Source organism: Colias croceus, chromosome 29 (genome assembly GCF_905220415.1).
Source record: "Colias croceus chromosome 29, ilColCroc2.1".
Lineage (NCBI taxonomy): Eukaryota > Metazoa > Arthropoda > Insecta > Lepidoptera > Pieridae > Colias > Colias croceus.
The window spans coordinates 4,736,397-4,755,730 of record NC_059565.1 but is presented as its reverse complement, the minus strand read 5'-3'; the positions used below and the strand labels follow the sequence as shown (position 1 = coordinate 4,755,730).

The 19,334-nt window shown below is 34.3% G+C and overlaps 1 protein-coding gene across 2 annotated transcripts; it reads left to right on the top strand.

The window, feature by feature from the left end:
- Positions 1–81: 81 nt before the first annotated feature.
- LOC123704243 (codanin-1) lies at positions 82–15,917 on the top strand. Of its 2 annotated transcripts, XM_045652545.1 has the most exons (17): positions 82–237; positions 313–401; positions 2,548–3,999; positions 4,363–4,519; positions 5,682–5,779; positions 7,044–7,150; positions 8,112–8,314; positions 8,861–9,358; positions 9,728–9,907; positions 10,430–10,691; positions 11,126–11,268; positions 11,589–11,739; positions 12,696–12,842; positions 13,453–13,637; positions 14,675–14,810; positions 15,212–15,214; positions 15,641–15,917. In XM_045652545.1, the coding sequence occupies exons 1-15, from the start codon at positions 151–153 to the stop codon at positions 14,807–14,809; spliced, it is 3,894 nt and encodes a 1,297-aa protein (XP_045508501.1). In that variant the 5' UTR covers positions 82–150; the 3' UTR covers position 14,810; positions 15,212–15,214; positions 15,641–15,917. The 2 variants fall into 2 exon arrangements, with proteins under 2 accessions (XP_045508501.1, XP_045508500.1); XM_045652544.1 differs by lacking the exon at positions 15,212–15,214 and having other exon boundaries at positions 14,675–14,812.
- Positions 15,918–19,334: the final 3,417 nt, after the last annotated feature.

Below are 19,334 nucleotides of genomic sequence, written 5' to 3'. Positions count from 1 at the left end.
TCCATGTAAATGTCGTTTAGAAACCAGTGCTGAATCAAATGTCAAATGTCAATAGATTTTTTTAAATTTGACATTTGTCAATTGACATGGCCAACAATTTAGCGCGCAGTCTCGTAAATCGATCGAAAATAATACTTTTTGATAAAAAAAATGTCTGATACGATAATAGAAAGTGTACTTTCGGGACAATTAAATTGTGATCTATTAATTAAGTGGTTAAATGACGAGTCTATTGAGGTATATAACCTTATATCTGTTTGTTATTGTCGTGTTCTGGATATCCATATTTAAGATGCAATTATTTAATTTCAGGGCGCGCCGGAAGACTGTATATTATATTGCTGTAATAGGAACGAATTTGTGGCTTATTTCCTGTCTTTTTTACGGATTCAAACTGATGCGTGAGTGTTATATTTAATGTTTAAACTTGACACAGTTTTCAACTTTGTTTAAAGAAAATCAAGTTACCAAGTGTATAAAGTTTAAGTAGCATAGGTTTTAATCTATACTAATATTATAAAGCTGAAGAGTTTGTTTGTTTGTTTGAACGCGCTAATCTCGGGAACTACTGGTCCGATTTGAAAAATTCTTTCGGTGTTAGATAGCCCATTTATCGAGGAAGGTTATAGGCTATATATCATCACGCTACGATCAACAGGAGTGGAGCCATGAGGGTGAAACCGCGCGGAGCAGCTAGTAAACAATATTACAATAAGTATTAAAGAACCTGTATTGTTTCTACTTGTATGTTTAAAATTATTTAAAAAAATCTATGTTATACACTCACCGGCAGGGAATCTTGGCCACTGCAAATTTTTGCGTAAAATAACACTATTTCTTTTCTACTACAAAATTCAATAAAAATTTAATCAAAACTAGTTACTTTAATGTTTTTACTAACTTTTAGTAATAATTGGAAGTTAATAAGAAGTACTACCGAGTAGATATGAATTAAACAAGAATTTACGCATATCCTGTGAAATTTAAATGATTTCTTAAAAAATGCAAAAAAATTAGAAAGAACGTTTCCATAAAAAAATTGAACCTTTTAATAAAGGGTGTTTCCTTCTCTTGCCTTAAACACTGTTTGCATCCAGTCTGGCATACTCTAGAAGACATTTTTGGAGACCACTTGAGCTATAGTGTACCTAACGGCCCCAGCTGTATTTCTAAGCTCATCTAACATTAGTGCTGGGTTGGAATCGAACTTTATGTTTCTTTTAAGCATGTCCCAGATGTGTTCTATTGGATTAAGATCCGGGCTACGAGCTAGCCACTCCAATTTTTCAATAATAACCTCTTGAAGGTACTCTTATACGTATCGTACGACACGCGGACCTGCGTTATAGTGTATAAGTAGCAAATTTTCTTCACTGATAAACCTGTAATAGGGCTGAAAATGTTCCTGGAGAATTTCCTCGATGTACCTGATCAAATTTAAGCCATTATCTACGATAAATAACTCCGTGCGAGCATCGGAACTTATACCGCCCCATACCATTACTGACCCTCCATGAAAAATCGCATTTTGAGTGTGGTGATGTGTGAAAACCTCTCTTCTCGTCTCCTCTATACTGACTGTTGGCTATCAGAAGCTCGTAAAGTGCCTTAGCAGCCATCTGTGAACACCTCACGAGCGCACTGGCTGTGGGTCCAGTTTTCATGTTCTCGTGCAAAACGAAGACGTGCTTCTCTGTGATGTCTGAGGAGTTCTGGACGGCGTGCTGGTCTGAAAACCTTCAAATTAACTTCTTTCATTAGTCTTCTCACCGATTGCTCACTCACATTTATTATCCTGGTGTTTTAGAGCCGGTGGCGTATCCTAAAAACTGTCAGAAAGCCATTTCTGAGTATCTCTCGAACAATAAACGGGTCTTCTCGAGCTGATGTGCACCTCACACCTTCATTTCCTGGTCTGCACATGTGGCTGCCAGTCTACTGGTATCTTCTCCATGCATAGTGCATCGCTGAACGAGGTACGTACTGTACATTAGGTACTTTACGTTGCGGCAGTCATTGGTCTAACATTGTGATGGCGTGAGTAGGTTGTTCAGATGTTAATGGCATTTTTTATTGTTTGTTATGATCATTGACTACAGTACAACAATAACAATATCTTAAAACGGCATAAAAGATATCGAAAAAAGTTTAAAACGAACAATTCGTAACTTCGGCTTAACCGCACAAATCACAAATTTCGAGTAACTCTTAAAAAGTGGTAAAAGATTATTCTCAAACTCAATGATTTCTTACCATAAAATTAAACAAATAATATGTTAACATATCTGCATACAAAAAAATCGTGAAAAACACTTCAAACTTTTTTTATCGGCAAATTTGTAAGTGGCCAAGATTCCGTGCCGGTGAGTGTAGTTTCTTTCATGCTTACAATTTTAATTAATGAATGTTAGCACTGGTCTAAGCATATTATGTCTCCCATGCACGCAATGTAAAGATTAAGCATACATATATAGTATATACTTAGTATAGTATATACCTAGTATATAATAAATGTATGGATAATAAATCAAAAATATTTACTTTCAGAATTTTACAAACGAACAACAGTGGCTTACAAATACTCAATCAGACACCAGACAAATCGTTGAGTCAACGAAAGCATCATCGCTCCATCAGCGATCCTACTTGCGAAAATGACAGATCAAGTGACAATCTCACGGTCAAAACTGACCGTAAAACGGACGAATCGCCAAATCGTGATAAGAAAAAGCCAAAAAGACGTGTCAAAACAAAATTGTTCACAGATGAAAATACAAACAATCAATCTCTACTATCCAACCAGTCGTCAGATGAATCCAGATTGAGTATAGGAGTTGAAAGAATAGTACTATCTAGTACGCCAATGAAGAATGGATTTAAACCGGACACTAGTTTCGTTACCAGCCCTGTAACTCCTACGTCTAAAAGCTTCAGCGAAAGATGCGATACGCCTCGTCTCTCCCGGCATTCCCGGTCGCAAGATAAAAGCATAAGTTTCGGAGACTATTTGGTTTCCGCAACGAAAAGTTCCAAAAAGAAACGGTCAAGCCAAAAGAACACTTCAAACGAAGACGTTAAAGTTGATTTGGACTTGAGTAACTCGGAGATGTTCCCAGAGATTGGGGCAAGGAAGGCTAGCTCTCTACGCTCAGAAAGAAGGAGGATAAATCCCACAAATATTGACAAAAGCGTTGGACAGAAGAGCGTTTCGTTAAACAGTTTTAGCGAAGCTTTCCAACAGCCTCCGTTAGCGTTGGAAGATAACATAGCTTTCAAACCGAAGTTACAGCCAAAGGAAACGTCTAAAAACTTTGACGCAGAGCGTAATATATTACGACAAGAGAGACACAAGTTGATGGAAAAATTCAACATTTTAAATACTAACGTGGCGCCGAAAGTGACGCCGACGATCAAAATTACGCAACGGGACACGCTAGAGAAAAAACCTAGTAAATGTAGTTATGAAGAGGCAGATATTGCCAAAGTAGTTTATAAGGAACAAATTGACTTATTAATCGATATATATGACGTTTTATTTAAGAACAATCTGATTCTAAGTGTGAATACGGAGATATACTTTCTTATATCAATTCTATTAATGAAACAAGAGGAAAATGATTATAAACTGAACGAATCTCAAATGAACGACAATATAGAGAAGTGTATACTAAAAAGTATACACAATAGCACATATTTTTCAGTAAAATCGCTTTGGAATCTACGGTTAGTGTTAGAAGTGATTTTAGATAAAAACGCCTTGAAGACGTTGGGTGAAAATAAAAAAGTGCGGGGTTTTTTCCCGGATTTAGCCAAATTTTTATTAAATTCGTATGGTTTGAAGTGTGAAGCTGATAGTGAAAGGAGACCGATACAAGAGGATCGATGTTCGAACGGCATTGTATGTTTTAACTTGGAGACGGATAATGCTGATAATTTTCCGTCGTTGCTGAGCTTTCAGAATTTTAAGAAACAGAGGGATATGTTTTATGAGATATTGCGGTGAGTGTTTTTTGTTTGTAACATAATTTTTATCTTATAATAGTTCTTTTTTAATTGTTTATTTTATAGTTACAACTATAAGTCAGTCTTTTGGCATCATTTGTATTGTAGCTGCTAATTTTCTGTTTGTCTGTACTGCATTTTCGCATTGGTGCCAAATTAATTAAATCTATATTATAAAAATGAATCGCAAAATGCGTTGGTAAGCGCATAACTTGTGAACGGCTGAACCGATTTCGTTAATTCTTTTTTATAATATACCTTGAAGTACGAGGATGGTTCTTATGGAGAGTAAACGTAAACATGTACCACGGGTGAAGCCGAGTTGGACCGCTAGTTCAATATGATCTATTTCAATTTCAGGTGGTACCAAGACAGCCAATCCACAGGTAGTTCAACGTCCACACTTCGTCCACGTATAAAGTCATTATTAGCAAGCGGACATAGTGCAGCCAACCACGCCCATCTTGCTGCACTGTGCACACGTGTGCTAGTTGAGTGTGACCCGCCAGCGGTACAGGTGATAATCTAATATTTATTTATTTATATATTATAAAGGCGAAAGTTTGTAAGGATGTATGGATGTTTGTAACTCTTTCACGTAAAAACTACTGAACCGATTACAATGAAATTTAGCACACATATAGAGGGTAACTTGGATTAACACATAGGATAGTTTTTATCCCGGAAATCCCACGGGAACGGGAACTATGCGGGTTTTCCTTTGCAAACGCGGGCGAAGCCGCGGTCGGAAATTATTATACTAGATAATATAATACATAACTGCGACCGACCGACTTCAAACTTGCACTTGCAACATTTACAAATACAGACAAAAATGCTCATAAAATAAAAACTACTGGGCCAATCCGAATAAAATTTTTATGGGACCAATTCGACACCATCCCGCATCGAACAAAAAAATAATCACGTAAATCGGTTCAGAAACCTCGGAGTAATCGGTGTACATATATAAAAAAAACATACCGGCCGAATTGATTACCTCCTCCTTTTTTTGAAGTCGGTTAAAAATATTTGGCTTCAGCCCCCCTAGCCAAGTGGCTTTCTGTTAGCGTAGCGTTCAATAGAATAGACTACGAATGTATGAGATTGACGTAAGCTGTAGATAAACTAACACGCTAACAGAAAGCCACTTGGCTAGAGGGGCTGGGCTTTCTATTGGTGAAACAATTTTTCAAATCGGTGCAGTAGTTCCTGACATAAGAGTGCATTTAACATCATTTATAGAATAATACACACAACAGGCAACGAACGGGTGCACAGTGTAGTTAGGTGCGCGTGGTTGGCGAGTTTGTTTGTTTTAGCACATATATCTAGGGAACTACTCGACTGATTAGAAAAATTTATTCTTCAATAGAAAGCCCTGAAGCTCTTCATGATCCCTGGGTGCCGAATATTGAAGTGAAATTTCTTTAGGCGCGTTGAGAGTAAAATTTCAACGTCGCGTAATACCGTCACGATATCAAAATCGTCTCCTTACTCTATGGAGTAAGGAGACGATTTTGGTCGTTTGAATCTTGTTTAAGAAGTTTCACTTCTGAAACTTGTGCTCGGCACATACGCTCTTTTTTTAACTATATTTAAAATTATTACTCAACTATTTCAAACAGATAAAAATATATGTGCATATTTTATAATTTTATAAATATAAAATATTTCAGGAATCGAAACTACACAAGTTACAACGCCGTCTAACTTGTCCCGCGGCACCCGAGTCGCATCGGTTACCGCATTTCACCGATAAAGAGATGTTTTATAAGTAAGTACATTTTTTAATTTAATACCATTAAGGGCTGATTTTTCAATCCTTGGTTAAAGTCATCGAATAACATATTAAACTACCATTTCAAAAATGTATTGTAATTGTCCGTATTTGACAGTTTACAGGTGACATTTTAATATGTTCGTGTAAACTTTATTGGACGGATAAATTTTGACCAAGTATTGAAAAATCGGCTCTAACATGAATTAAATACATAATAATAAATGAAAATCCTTTAAAATGGTTGTTAGTTTTGGAAAAATGTCTTAAAATATAGAAAAGATTTGACCGTGACATAAGCATAAAATGCACTATAATATCTATTTCTATTTCTATATGCTATTTATAAATTATATTATACTAGCTGTTCCCCGCGGTTTTACCCGCATTGCTCCGCTCCTGTTGGTCTTAGCGTGATGATACATAGCCTATAACCTTTCTCGATAAATGGGCTATCTAACAGCGAAAGAATTTTTCTAATCGGACCAGTAGTTTCTGAGATTAGCGCGTTCAAACAAACAAACAAACTATTCAGCTTTATAATATTAGTATAGATTGTATAATAAAACACAAGAAAGTACATACCTACTAGATGCATAAGAAATTTTAATTTTACAAAAAAACAACTTAAACTTACACTTTGACACTGACACTTACTGTGACACTTACACTTACCTTATTAATTATTATCCTTAAATTAACATTTTTTATGTGTACACGAAAGTGTACCTTTACACAAATAATTATTGTATTTACACTTGCACTTATAGAAAGAACGAAAGTATTTATTTTCAACACACAACAATAACATTTATACTTACACTTAAACTCAAAACTCAAACTCAAACATTCATTTATTCAATTAGACTTCTTCGAGAAGCACTTTTAAAACGTCACTACATATTTTTAACATTTACCACAGTTTCGGAAAGCAGTATCTATGGAGAAGAATCGGCAAGAAATTCCATAGTTGCTCTTTTAAATAATTTCAGTATTACAATTTAATTTTACAAAAAAATATGTAAGTAACTATATATTATCATAATATGCCAAAGAACTGTCCTGTGGTTTTTACGCGACAACCCTCCATGGGTGTTTATCTTCCATATATTCCTTATTGCTGTAATAGGCTCTCTGAACTAATTCGTTTTTTACATAATTTTAAAATTTAGCACTACTAACACTTACATCTACACTTACACTTACATCTACACTTACACTTACACCAACACTTACACTTATAATTATAATTTATTTTCAGAGAATTCATAATACACGCGGACAACGAGAGCTTCAGAGTGCATTTAAAAGACGCCATTGCTTCCGAAATAATTTCGCTTGACTCTAAACCGCTTTGCAGTGAAACTTGTAAGTAAATATTTCATTTATTTTAATAATGTTAAGATAGTTTAAAACTAGGTAAATTTAAAATCCTATTATAATTGTTTAAGCAATTCTTAAGATTTGGACAAACAGAGCGACGGACATAATTTTCAATATTTTTGAATTTATTAAAATGTATAATATTGTCACATAATAATAAAGTTTGGTTTGTAATGACAAAATTGTCTTGACACTATCCTACTAATATTATAAATGAGAAAGTTCGTGAGGATGTGAGTGTGTTTGTTAGTCTTTCACGCAAATACTACTGAACCGATTACAATAAAATTTAGCACACATATAGAGGGCAACTTGGATTAACACATAGGATAGGTTTTATCCCGGAAATCCCACGGGTACGGAAACTATGCGAGTTTTTCTTTGAAAACGCGGGCGAAGCCGCGGGCGGAAAGCTAGTAGTAAATATTATTTTTTCCTGCAAAATTAACTTACATGATTTAAAAGAGCAACTATGGAGTTTCTTGCCGGTTCTTCTCCATAGATACTGCTTTCCGAATCGGTGGTAAATGTTACAAATATGTAATGACGATTCAAAAGTGCTTCTAGAAGAAGTCTAATTGAATAAATAAATATTTGAGTTTGAGCTTATTATTACTATATAATTACTAGTACTTTTATCCAAGAACACATATACATTACTAGCTTTCCAACCGCGGCATCGCCCGCGCACTCAAAGAAAAACCCGCATAGTTCCCGTTCCCGTGGGATTTCCGGGATAAAATCTATCCCATGTCCTTTCTCGGGTATCAAAATATCTCTATACCAAATTTCATGCAAATTGGTTCAGAAGTTAAGGCGTGATTGAGTAACAGACAGACAGACAGAGTTACTTTCGCATTTTTAATATTAAGTATGGATTAAATTTTGCTTACTTAAATAAATAAAAAAACATATAAAAATCCACTAATTTCACAATTTTTTACAGCAAACGGTTCAGACATATCCCGGGAATTTCTCCAACTTTCCAAAAAGTTGGGTACCCTATCCAAGTTCCTAGGGTACCTAACGTCACTACCATACACACAAACAAGTGATATAGCTATAAAAACAGGGAATATAGGACAGAAAGATTTATATAATGTGCCGAAGGAAAAAGTACTGGAAAATAATGTCGCTTTGAGGAATTATGTGAGTATATTTTTTATTTTAAAATACGGAAAATTGAGAAAAATGTATGAAATATTCAGTTAAAAATATATTTGTGTAAAAGTAAAAGCTCAATGCTACTAAGCTCAAAGGAGGTTATAGTTTTGCATACGCTGAGTACGTAAAAAATACTTTTATAATTCCAGACGCACTTTTTTTTCAAATAGATGAATTCTTAAAACTCTATGTGTACACCCATAACAAGCAACCCTTTGCCACCCGCACGTGAGCTATCGTTTAAGATTATGTTTTCATAGACAAAATGCTCACACTAGCGAAGCGTTATAATATGCCGGCTGCGCGAAGCTAGAGAAGAAACTATGGATTTTTAAAGAAAAATTTAGCAAAAATTTATTGAGTAATTTTGTTGTTTAAGTATGTTTTACGTGATCTGCAGTGTATGCAAAATTACAAGCCCCTTCGCGCTTAGTATACCAATAGTGGGACACCCTGTATATGTTTAGATCTATATGAACCTATAACCTCTCTTGTATCTCAAGTATTTAATATTATTTTTATATTTTTCAGAGTCAACCAAACATCGACATTATAGGGTTATTAAAATCAGCATACGAAAATAACAGACTATGTATAACCCTACCTTGGATAGTACACTATCTATCGATGTTAGACTACACATCACTACGCATCAATTACTATCGACAGTTATTAAAAATAATCTTCTTCATATATGAAAATAAGTTAAAAGACCTCAAAAAAATAACGAATATCTTCCTAAAATCGATTCTCGGCTGGTTATTCGATTTACCGCACTTTCCTCGCGAGTTAGTCCACGATAGAATCGACTTAGATTACCGAACGAATAGTGATGTGCCGTTCGATTCGATGGATATTATCGATGAAGTGGTTTTGTTCGAGTTGTGCCCGTTTTTGAGGGATATTAACGTGCTTTTGTCTTGTAAAGTGATGGGAGAAAAGGATGTTGGCAGTTTTAGGCATATAACGCCTGTTAATCTTAGTTTGAATAGTGAGGATCGAATGAGGAATAAGGAGAAGGAAATACAGGTGAGATACTTATGTTCATTTTATTGATAAGTATTTGATACGTTTTAAAAAAAATGATTTTTTTTTTTTACAAAGAATAAATAATTCTTGAGGTCTGGTGGTCTGGCACATGGTGATAATATATTTGATATCTTATTTTTCACTTTTTGACAAAAACTTTCATACATTGTTTGTGATTTTAACTGAACTAATAAATTAGCTTATCCAGAAGTTCTGAAACTGGTCATTATTTTACTAAATATATTTTTTATTGGATTCGAAATAATTACTAATTATATTTTTATAAATTTTTTATATGAATTGTACATATCTACCGTTTAAAATTTTACAAACTACTACATTAATATACCCAAAATTATTATATTGCAGTCACGACTAGAAATGGAGTTCCTCAAATCCCAACCATCGTCGACTCGACGTGTACTCGAATTAGTCGTCGAACGAGTTACATCGAGTTCGATAAAAGAGTTGGGCACATCACTAGTTAATGCGAGAAGGAGGTGTCGGGAAATGGCATGGCGGAGTGTGCAGGGAGTTAAAGAGGATAGGGTAAGTAGTTAGATTGTAGTAGTTATCCTGTCTATATATATAAACATTTTATTTTATTTTTTTAATTTTTGTATTTATAAGGAGGAACACTGTCTCCTAAGACACAGAGTTCCTCTAGTTTAGGAGTCAGCGTACATATTATTGTAAAGTTATTGTTTTTGGCAAATAAAGATTTATTTATTATTATTAATTTTATGTCTAGGGCAAGAAAAATTAAGGAGATTAGTTAGATTGTAGTTTGGGAAGGAGTAGTAAGCTTTTTTAGGGCAAAAAGTAAAAATCTATTTTTGAAGTGAAACTTTTTTATCGGCGTTGGAAAAAAAATTGGTGTAACATTTTTTCGTTACGCCTGACATTTTTCCGATACGCGCCATCTTTTTCTTATCTCTACCACGCGTGATTCACGTATTATATAGTAAATTATTTTTTGAAAAATAAGGGTCATAAAGAAGTTTCACTTCTTACGTGTGTACACTAGTACACGCACACAATTTTAAAATATATTTATTATTTTGTTTCCAGACGGTCCTACTTACCAACTTACAACAGCTATACACAGACCAACTAACGCACTTACGGTCACTACCACTAAATCACACGTCCACTATCCGTGACCGTGTGAATTCAGCGCTAACCGCTTTACTGCCCACGACCACGACCACGACCATGACCACGACTACGACTACGACCACGACCGTGACCACGTCCGTGTTGCAAGCGCTAGCTGTTAAGGCGTGTACGGAGAGATTGGTTAAGTGGACGAATGAACATTGGAATAGCACGGGTAGGTTTTGAGTTTGAGTTTGAGTTGGGATATTTTGAGTTTGAGTTTGAGTAGATTTAACTTTAATTTGAGTAAATTTTTTCAACTTTAAAGTACTTATAAGTTTTAATTTTGAGTGATAAATATGTATCTTTAGGTAAAAGTTGAGTTCTTAAAATAGAAGTTGAAGTTTAAATTATTTGACTCAAAAGTTGAGTTTGAGATTGTGTTGCTTTAAAAATAAATAGTTTGAATTTATAACGTAAATATAAAACAGCTTTGTTACATTTTGTATTAAAAAATATAGTTTTAAGTTGAATGGAAATCATTTATTTTACTCAAAATTTGAGTTTGAGTAATTAAAGTTGAGTTTGACTAACAAAATACTTAAGCTCAAGTTAAATTTGTGTCGCTTATTTAACTTCATCATAATAAAAACATTATTTATTTTTCAGCTATATTATGTAAAGATATAAACGAAGAGCTAAATACGCTTTTAGCGCTCGGTGAGAACTTCCAAACGCCCGTAACGGATAAACCGCCACCGGATGAGTTCACCGAATTCGATAGTCCCGCGTTTACTATCATAACTTTGAAGGTTTGTTTTTTTGTTGTTACGACTGATTTAAAGTTATATCTATGTCTTTTTTTTTAATTTTCATCTATGCTTTATAAAAAAAAAGTATTCCAATAGCTTATCTAAAAAAAAATAATAAAAAATAAATTTGATTTGATCTTAGACGAATATATTCCAGACTGTTTCAAAATCGTTTAAAACTATATTTTTCCACATATTTCGTCGTATTCTGACATTTTTTGTCTCTTATCTTAATTTTTTGTAATTTTTTGCGTTACTTTAGCCCCATTCTCGTAATTTTTTGTCTTTTTGTAAAATTTCCACCTTATTTCGTATTTTAGGAGCAAATTTGCCAACTTTTAGACGATGTGCTCCCGGACTACACTCCCGTGTTGTCACAGTGTGCGCGAGTCACAAACAACAACCCGTACTGCAGGCCGCCCGCTGTCAGGGCTATACTACAACTTAGCGTGGATTTTGTTGTTGTTTTTGGTGAGATTTTTGAAGTTATACTTATTTTGGCGCGATGGAGAAAAATGATGAGAGTGAATTGTTACGATGCGCGCGCACACCGACACATAAATTTAACAGCATGAAGTTAGTTCTAGGTGGTATGAAAATTGATAACTATGTTCAAGTTGTATATTCTAGTATTTTTTTCCATACGCCAAGGAAGTATAACTTCTAACGCGTGTAGATAAGTACACACACTCTTTTTTTGTCATTTTTTTCCCATTTAAGGAGCTAATCTGCTACGACTACGCTATTTTGGTGAGTTTTTACTCATTTTTGGGAGATTTTTATCCATATTTCTGCCTTTAAAGAACCAATCTGCCAGCGTCTAGATGATGAGCTTTCAGATTAATTCTTTTGGTAAGATTTTTTGTAATTTTTTTGTATTATTTTAGTGTATTTTGCATATTAATATATTGTGAATGAGCGTGAGCGCATTGTATAAAACATTCATTGAAATTAACACCTTATTTCGCTGCGGTAATGTTCAAAGTGTATTGTATCGCTCGTTAGAAAACTCTGCCTTATACACGCGTAAGCAGAGTTTAGTTTCGGACAATTGTTTACTGTGATTGTGAATCTAGTTGTTTTTGTCAATGATGAATATCATTTTAATTATTTATACAATTTTCAGAGATATTGCATATATTTGTGAATAATAAATATATTTATGAATAACTTTATTAACTACTAGCTTACCGCCCGCGGCTTCACCCGCTTTCTCTAAAACGATTTGAGATTTAAACTATCCTATCTCTCAAGTTGGATCGAACTGCACATGGTGTGCGAATTTTATTATAATCGGTTAAGTGGTTTAGGAGTCCATTGAGGACAAACACTGTGACACGAGATTTATATATATTAAGATTTGCAGAGATATTGCATATATTTTTTAATGATAAATATATTTATGATCATTATTTTTTTTATTTCAGTGAGCAAAAAGCCAGAACACGTGACGGACAAACTGCTATCAATGCTGGAGGTTATATGGAACAACTGCTGTCCCGACCGACCGCCGCAGCAAGAGAGTGAGTGGGATGGAGAGAGAGATCTAGAGAAGAGTGGGAATGAGAGTAAAGGTAAGATAAAAAGTGAAGTCTCATGTCCCCTAGGGTGGGGTAAGGGGCAGATTCATTATATGTATATCTGTTTCACTGATCGATTTTCTTTCGGGACAAGTAGGTGATCAGCCTTCTGTGTCCTGTCAGACCGAGACATTTTTTTTTTCTTTGTCTCCACCGGGAATCGAACCCAGGACCCCTCGGTGTTACGCTCACGCTTCAACCACTGTATCAGGGAAGCGGTTAAGGTGAGATAGAGTTAGATAAATTATTTGGCTTTGTCTTTTCTGGGTTGGCTGGTAGATATCGCTGCCAAGAATAAGGCCTTTTATACATTATTAATTCATTTGTTAAGTTTTTAATTAATATAAAATATTGTTATGTTATTAAATAATTTTTCTTTCATTCATTCATAGATGACTCTAGTCTTTAAAACTCTTACCAGATTACTCAAATCTCGGGCACTTCTCGCGTATATTACGCAACGTCACCATGCTGGGCCCGCACGGCTCAGCTTGGGCACAGCTAGCCCGTGTACTACCACGATTTGTGTGTTTTTATCATACTTTTACTTGATTTTCTCTACTATTTCTATGTTTTGACACATCTCCTTTAAATATTTTACCAGATGACTCGAATCTCGGGCACTTTTCGCGCATACTAAGCCCCCGCAACGTCACCATGCTGGGCCCGCACGGCGCAGCTTGGGCACAGCTTGCACGTGTACTGCTCCGCTTGCTGGCCGGCCGGTATTTGAGTGAAGGGTCGCTCACGGAACAGTGCTTGGCTGTTTATCGGCAGGATTGGCCGCAGGTAAGTTAATTAATGGAAGAAAAATAGAATACAGACAAAAATGCTCATAAAGTAAAAACTACTGGGCCTATCCGAATAAAATTTTTATGGGACCAATTCGACACCATCCCGCATCGAACAAAAAAATAATCACGTAAATCGGTTCAGAAACCTCGGATTAATCGGTGTACATACATAAAAAAAAACATACCGGCCGAATTGATAACCTCCTCCTTTTTTTGAAGTCGGTTAAAAAACACGCATAAACTGGGGGATTCAAAGAATCTATACTAGATGGAATCGATAATAGTGTTTTCTTTTTTAACCACTAGCTATGCCCCGCAGTTTTACCCCCGTTTATCCGCTCATATTGGTCTTAGCGTAATGATATATTATAGCTATAAGCTGTTGACTCGACCTGTTAGTAATATTCATGCAAAATTTGAAGTAAATCCGTGCAGTACTTTTTGAGTTTTGCCCGACCATACATACAGACAAGCAGATAAAATTCTATAAACTATATTTTTGTCTTCATTATCGATTATAAATGTTCTTTTAAAAAAATATCCAGTGTACAGTTTTAACTTTTCGATTTATTTATATATATATATATGTATTATTAAAAATGTTTTCTTCTTTCTGTTGCCAATTATGTTTATAATGCACTAGCTGCGCTCCGCGGTTTCACCCCCGTGGCTCCGCTCCTGTTGGTCTTAGCGAGATGATATAGCCTTCCGATAAATGGGCTATCTAACACCGAAAGAATTTTTCAAATCGGACCAGTAGTTCCTGAGATAAGCGCGTTCAAACAAACAAACTCTTCAGCTTTATAATATTAGTATAGAAGTATAGATTCGTATTCTAAACGGCATGTGTCACTCGGGGACTGGGGCGGTTGCGCTATTGCATGCTATGCCTTCAAGCCACACCTCCGCCCGTCCCCGTGGGGAGCGTGAGGTTTTTTCGTTACGGAATTTCTCGATTCGGTCTCCGTGCTCAAGGTCCACGATAGAAGCTGTGCAAAAGCTTAAAACTAGATATTAATCTATATTTCGCAGAACACACTAGAACAACTGTCCGCGTGTATGAAATCCGTGTCAGCACAATGGCGCTCGTCGACCGGCAAGTTCGCGCTGTTTCTTGACTTCCTAGCCGATTATTGTGGAAATATGGACTTTGATATCATGGAATAAGGTGCGTTTTTTGTTTGTACTATATTATGAGTTGAGGTTTTGTGTTTCAACTTGAAATAGCTTTGGTTTTTTGGTAAACTAGCTTTCCACCCGCAGCTTCGCCCGCACAGTCAAAGAAAAACCCGCATAGTTCCCGTTCCCGTGGGATTTCCGGGATAAAACCTATCCTATTTAAACATATCCTACTTAGCCTATTTCCTTTCTCGGGTATTCATGGATTTCAAGTCTGCTGTAAAATTTCGTTTCGTTGATGTTTTGTGTTCCAACTTGTTATAGCTTTTAGCGATTATCTTAATATATATAAATCTCGTGTCACAATGTTTGTCCTCAATGGACTCCTAAACCACTTAACCGATTATAATAAAATTCGCACACCATGTGCAGTTCGATCCAACTTGAGAGATAGTTTAAATCTCAAATCGTTTTAGAGAAAGCGGGCGTAGCCGCGGGCGGTAAGCTAGTAGTCTATAAACATTCTCACATAAGGTGCGTTTGATTTGTATTCATTAATTTGGGGTAAAAGTTAGTTGATGTATTGTGTTTCAAAATGTATCAGCTATAGACTGCTCTGAATACTTCTTAGCCGTTTGCTGCGGGAATATAGACTTTGATATAATAGAATAGGGTGTTTATTTCTTTTTTGTGTGGGGTAAAAGTTCGTTGAGGTTTTGTGTTTCAAATCTCCTGTAAAATTACGTTCCGTTGATGTTTTGTGTTTCAACACGTTTCCTCTACACATTGAAACACAAAACCTCGCCACACATTTGGCGATTCGTTCTTATTATAAATAAATAGATAATTTTAATTTAATATTGTTATCTTTTATTACAGATATGTTACTTCTATCGAGAGTGGATGGAATTACATAAAGAGACGAAGAAATATTAAAATTATTTTTATGTCACAGCAAAAGTGTGTTTTTTGCGTTTTTGCGTTTTGTACATTTGTATAGAACTTCGTTATATTTGTGTAAAAATGTTTTCTTTTTTATGTGACATACAATTAAATGTAATAAAATACTTAATTATTTTACATTGACACTATTCTCTTTTTCAGTAACTTATAGATTTAGGTATTTGACAATAAAATCGATATAAAGCTGCAAAAAAAAAAATGTAGCGAATTTTACATAAAAAGAAATACTTGATTTTGACGAAATACCGGTAAGTTAAAAATAATTTGATCGAAAAAAATAATATTATCAATAAAAATGTAGGAAACTAGGAATTTAAAATAATATTTATCTTAAAATAACATAAAAAGGAGTAATATTTTAGTCTACAGTACCATAATTAGGTAAATAATAAAAGTTTTAAACTCGTTAGGGGGCGTCCATAAATTACGTGAGGTGTTTTTGAAGTGAAAACTTCTTTAGCGGCGTTGGGTACAAAATCTTAAACTCGCGTCAGGACACGTGGCCTGATCGAAAAAGCGTAAGACGGATGTTTTTTTTTTTACCCCTTATATTCCATGCGTAAGACGGATACCATTCCAAAATATCAAACATGCTGAACGTTAATAATCAAGTTTTCACTTCTGCCGGCACTCCCGGAGTGCAACCCGTCTTTTTTTTTCTTTCAATTTTTTGAAAGGTTAGATGAGATTTGACTCGACCCCTCCCCCCTAAAACACCTCACGTAATTTATGGACGCCCCCTTAAAAAGCATTTTAAATTACATCTGGCATAATATGAATAACATATAATTATGATTTTATTTTAAAGCTCAATTACTGTCTTTTATTGAAGATGGTTAAAGTAACGTAAACACCAAATTGTAACTAAATGTATTTTAAAAGATAGGATTTTATCAAACGAATAGTTAGAGACTGTAGTTATTTGTCATCGATCAAGCTGTGTGTTTGTCATCTAAACGGCTGAATAAATTTCGATGGTGTTTTAATAAATGATTTAACAAAAGTAACTATCAGTCTAAGACTACGCCTTATTAAGTGACAAATTTAAAATTAGTATATACCTAGGTCTGAAGAAACTAACATAAAATAAGTTTAATATTCAAAAAATGCAGGCTGTTTAGATGTTACGAGATTTTTAAATTAGCAAAAAAATTTGTCGTCCATTTTTAGGTCTCCGTAGATCATGTTAATTTATTTTAAACTTGGATTTTCTTGTTTTTAAAAATAATTGAGGAATATAAAATCAACTCTATACAAATAATTGATTATTATCGAAACATGCTAGAATAACATGCTTTTCCACCAATAATGTGCTACGATGTGTAGCGAGGAATGTGTTTATAAATAACCAATCATATCACTTCACTATAGCCTACCTCGATAAATGGGGTATCTAACACCGAAATAATTTTGCAAATCGGACCAGTAATTCCTGAGATTAGCGCGTTCAAACAAACTATATAGCTTTATAATATTAGTATAGATTTAGTTTGAAGTTTGAAGCGATATGATTGGTTATTTACAAACACCCTTGGGCATATTTACAAAAAATATGTAGTATAATAATATTATAATGTGTATGTCACCGTGAAATTGTAAAAACCGTCAGATTTTAATCTAACAGATTTCACAATCTTACGGTAACATGTATAACGAAATATTATGTATTTATTAGCATTTAATTTATGTAATTAGTGTAAAATAGGATTTGTGCTTATGTAAACTGCCAATTATTGTAAGGGAATAAATATTTATAAATAATATAGTGTATTTATTTTGTCTTTTTCCTGCACTTTTAACATATATGTGGGGATGGTGTAAATAAAGAAGCCAAAATCGCCCAATCGATTTATTTCCCAGACACCGGTTACATATCAAAAATACATTTCAACAATCCTCCATTACAATTACATCGTACCAAAAAAACACCGTCAAGTCATAGACAACCAAAAATCTACAGTCTACAGATAACATATCCACAGATTAAATAATAGAAAAGCACAGACTAAAAATTAAAAAGCAGTTATGAAATACAATCTTAATTATAGTTACCTTAGAGTATATATACTATCTATAGAGTGCGAACAACCAAGTGGGAACAGTAGGCACAGGTGGGAACAACACGACGCTCTCGCCGCGAGCGCTCGCAGTCGTGGTTGAGTGCTCACGAAGTGCGTTGCTCTGGATTTTTTTCATATTTACGAATAAACGTGGTGAAATGTGCAGTTCTATCTTGCAAAAACGATACTAGAGAATACACAAAATTGAAATCCACTATCACATTTCATCAGTCAGTCGATTGTTATACATCATTTTATGAAAATAAATCTAGCATCGCGGGGGTGAAGAGTAGGTGGGAGGCGGACACGCGCAGGCTCGCTCGCGCGCCTCACTGCCGCCACGTGATCGTAGTGATGTGACCTGACCAACGCTGTACTCGATATAAAGTTTACTAGAAGAACTATATTTTAACAAATTATTTATTTAACTTTAAAATTAAAACTCTCTGTGGTGTGTTTTGTATGATACACTTTCTAAATTATGAATGCGAATGTATTATAGTGTAAATGTAAAGTATGTAATGTTACGATATATTTTCTGAACCGCTAAATTGATATTGAAGATTTTGATAGTAGAATGGATAAAATTAAATAAAAAAAATTATTAATATTATTTATTATATTATCATTTTAAATTATTAATTATTCCTTAATATTTTTTACCATTTTTAAAACATTATTATTATTGTTTGATTTATTATTAAATAAATAGCACTAAACCCGATCTTTTATTTTATTAACTTTATTATTTAAAAAGTACTCACGTTTTTCTGATATTCCAATCAAACATATTTTTTTAAAGTACTTATAATTAATACAAGAAAATTTCTTATATAATATTTAATATTCAAATGGAATAAACAAACGTTATTCAGTTGGTAAACAAATTTAAAATTACATATTTATACTTTATTCATATATTTTTCCTTTAATAACTTATTGAACATAAAATTTACTTATGATACATATTTATTTACATAACTTATCGATAGTTTTCAACACGCAATTGATATCTACCCATCCCTATTTGTCACACACACATCTATATAGTATCTATATCTCATCTGCCTACGATGCGCACTATGCAATTTGTGCAATACACTCGCTCTATACTATTGTAATATATACTCTAAGATAGTTACCCTCTATATATGTGCTAAATTTCATAGTAATCGGTTCAATTTTTTTTGCGTGAAAGAGTATCGAACGAGTCGCGCGGATGCCCGCGGGCTCGAGTTTCTCAGGCGATAATAAGTTTTATAGTAATGACAATAAATTTAAAATTCATATGACACGGAAACTGCGCTGCGCTTCGCCGCTCTTTTGGTGTGAGTTGAGCCTTAGGTTGTATGTCGCGCCAAAGAAATATACATACATAAATACACTCGAAAACATTACCCTCCTTTTTTTCTTCTAGTTATTAAATGAAACAAATAGAAATAAGACTAATATTATTTTGTCCAATTTATTGAACGACACAGTTTTTTTTACTATTGTTCAGTTCCAATCGAAAAAAAATTGGTAAAGTACTTTACGATTGCACAGAAAAA

Coding starts and splice junctions, on each gene's coding strand:
- LOC123704243 (XM_045652545.1), top strand. CDS start 151: ATGTCTGATACGATAATAGAAAGTGTACTTTCGGGACAATTAAATTGT. Junction 10,692..11,125: donor TGAACATTGGAATAGCACGG/GTAGGTTTTGAG, acceptor TTTATTTTTCAG/CTATATTATGTAAAGATATA. Junction 13,638..14,674: donor ATCGGCAGGATTGGCCGCAG/GTAAGTTAATTA, acceptor TATATTTCGCAG/AACACACTAGAACAACTGTC.